The 1904-nt window shown below is 45.5% G+C and overlaps 1 protein-coding gene across 1 annotated transcript; it reads right to left on the reverse strand.

Moving 5' to 3' along the window:
• Positions 1 to 253: 253 nt before the first annotated feature.
• On the reverse strand, positions 254 to 1132 carry LOC131011928 (formin-like protein 5). The gene has a single exon (XM_057939832.1). The coding sequence runs from the start codon at positions 1130 to 1132 to the stop codon at positions 254 to 256; it is 879 nt and encodes a 292-aa protein (XP_057795815.1).
• Between the last annotated feature and the right edge of the window lie 772 nt (positions 1133 to 1904).

Below are 1904 nucleotides of genomic sequence, written 5' to 3' on the forward strand. Positions count from 1 at the left end.
AATTGACTGAAGCTGGAAAGCCCATCGTAGACTAATGAAGATATGCACAAGCAATTAATCCAATATTGTAATCAATCAATACAACTCAGACATCAACATTTTATTAAATTAAATGATCCCAACGACATATACAAACGAAGTATTTTATTTTAAATTAATGCAACAAATAAAATAATCAGCAACCCGTAACAGCATTGATCCACAAATAAACACACACAAACATTCACACTTATGCACTAACACGATTAATTAATTAGTGGTAATCATGTCCGCCACCGTGCGCCGCACCGCCGATCTCTCCGCCTCCTCCGTGGGGATGCGCTGCGCCGCCGCCTTCTCCTCCGTAATGCGCCGGTGGAGCGGCCGCCGGAATCATGACAGGCTTCTTCTTCTTCTTGGCCAAGCAGAAGAGTCCAACTGCGAGGAAAGCGAGGAAGAACACTCCGCCGAGTGAGACGCACACGGCGATGATGGTGGTGTGGTTGTTTCCGCCGCCGCCGCCGCCCGGAGGCGTCACAACAGTGGGGACGCCGGGGATTGATGGAGTGTTTGGAGCTATTGGCGGATACTGAGGTGCGTATGGAGGATATTCAGGCGACCCCGGCGGCGGCGCGTAGTACGGCGGATACGCCGGCGTTCCTGGCTTCACCGGCGGATGAGCCGGCCTTGATGGCTTTGGCGGCTTTCCCGGAGGATAAACCGGTGTTGGTGGCTTTTCCGGCGGCGAGGCTGGCCCACCTGGTGGCGTTTTTGGTGGATGAGTAGGTTTTGGCGGCGCAGCCGGGCCGCCTGGCGGTGTCTTTGGGGGATAAGTAGGTTTTGGCGGCGCGGCCGGGCCGCCGGGCGGTGTTTTTGGTGGATATGGTGGAGACTGTGGCGGCGCGGTTGGTGGGGAGGCGGGTGGGTGGTGGTGGTGGCCGCCGCCGCCGCCGCAGTGTTTCTTGTGATAGCAGGGTGGGGGAGGAGGTGGCGGCGAAGGTGGTGGGGGTGGGGGTGGACTAGGTGGGGGAGGAGGAGGGCTGCATGGAGGGGGCGGCGGGGGAGGGCAAGGAGGGGGTGGAGGAGGAGTGGAGGGTGGTGGTGGAGAAGAGTAGGAGTAATTTGCTAGCTTGATGCTTCTAGCGGAAGGCATTGTGTCTTTGGATTAGCGATTAACTATCCAATTACCGGAAATTAATCACTTTCCAAGTTGTGGATAATGCACTAGCTAGGGTTATGGGAGACATACATATATATACACCGAAACCACTAAGAAGACTAAATGCTTTGCAAGAAAAATCAAAAGCACTTATGTAAGCTATATGCCTTTTTGCAACCAAGTGGTGGTATATTCAATATACTAATTAGAGACAGATATTAATTTTATTTAGAATTCTTAATCTAGTTTTTGTTTCCTATCTCCACTGAAATTCTATGATTGAATGAGCTGTATTCACATTCAAGTGGAGCTAACTCAATTAATAATGTAAAATCTGAGTTAATTAGTATTTAGTAACTTAAATTAGATTATTAGTATGGAAGTTCGAGCATAGCAGTTTTCATTTGGTCTGTAGTCTGGTGATATGAATTGCCACAATGAAATATAACTAAACTAATTAAGCTTAGTTGAGTATTAATGGAACGACTTAAGTAGTATAGTCCAAGCTTCAACAATATGCTATTTGACGCTCGTGATGTTTTTAACTAAAAATATAGATTAAATTTTTAAAACTTCAAATATTTTGAAAAGGTTATTAATTATATATGGTTTATTTAACAAGCACAAATCATTTTTTCATGGATATTTATATGTCTAATTACCTAAATGGTATATTAATATATGTGCAACACACGGAAAAGTTGAGAATTATAATAGGTAAATTAGAATTTTTAAAACAAAAGTTCATTTAGGATAAGTATGTAAA

Source organism: Salvia miltiorrhiza, chromosome 1, assembly GCF_028751815.1.
Source record: "Salvia miltiorrhiza cultivar Shanhuang (shh) chromosome 1, IMPLAD_Smil_shh, whole genome shotgun sequence".
Lineage (NCBI taxonomy): Eukaryota > Viridiplantae > Streptophyta > Magnoliopsida > Lamiales > Lamiaceae > Salvia > Salvia miltiorrhiza.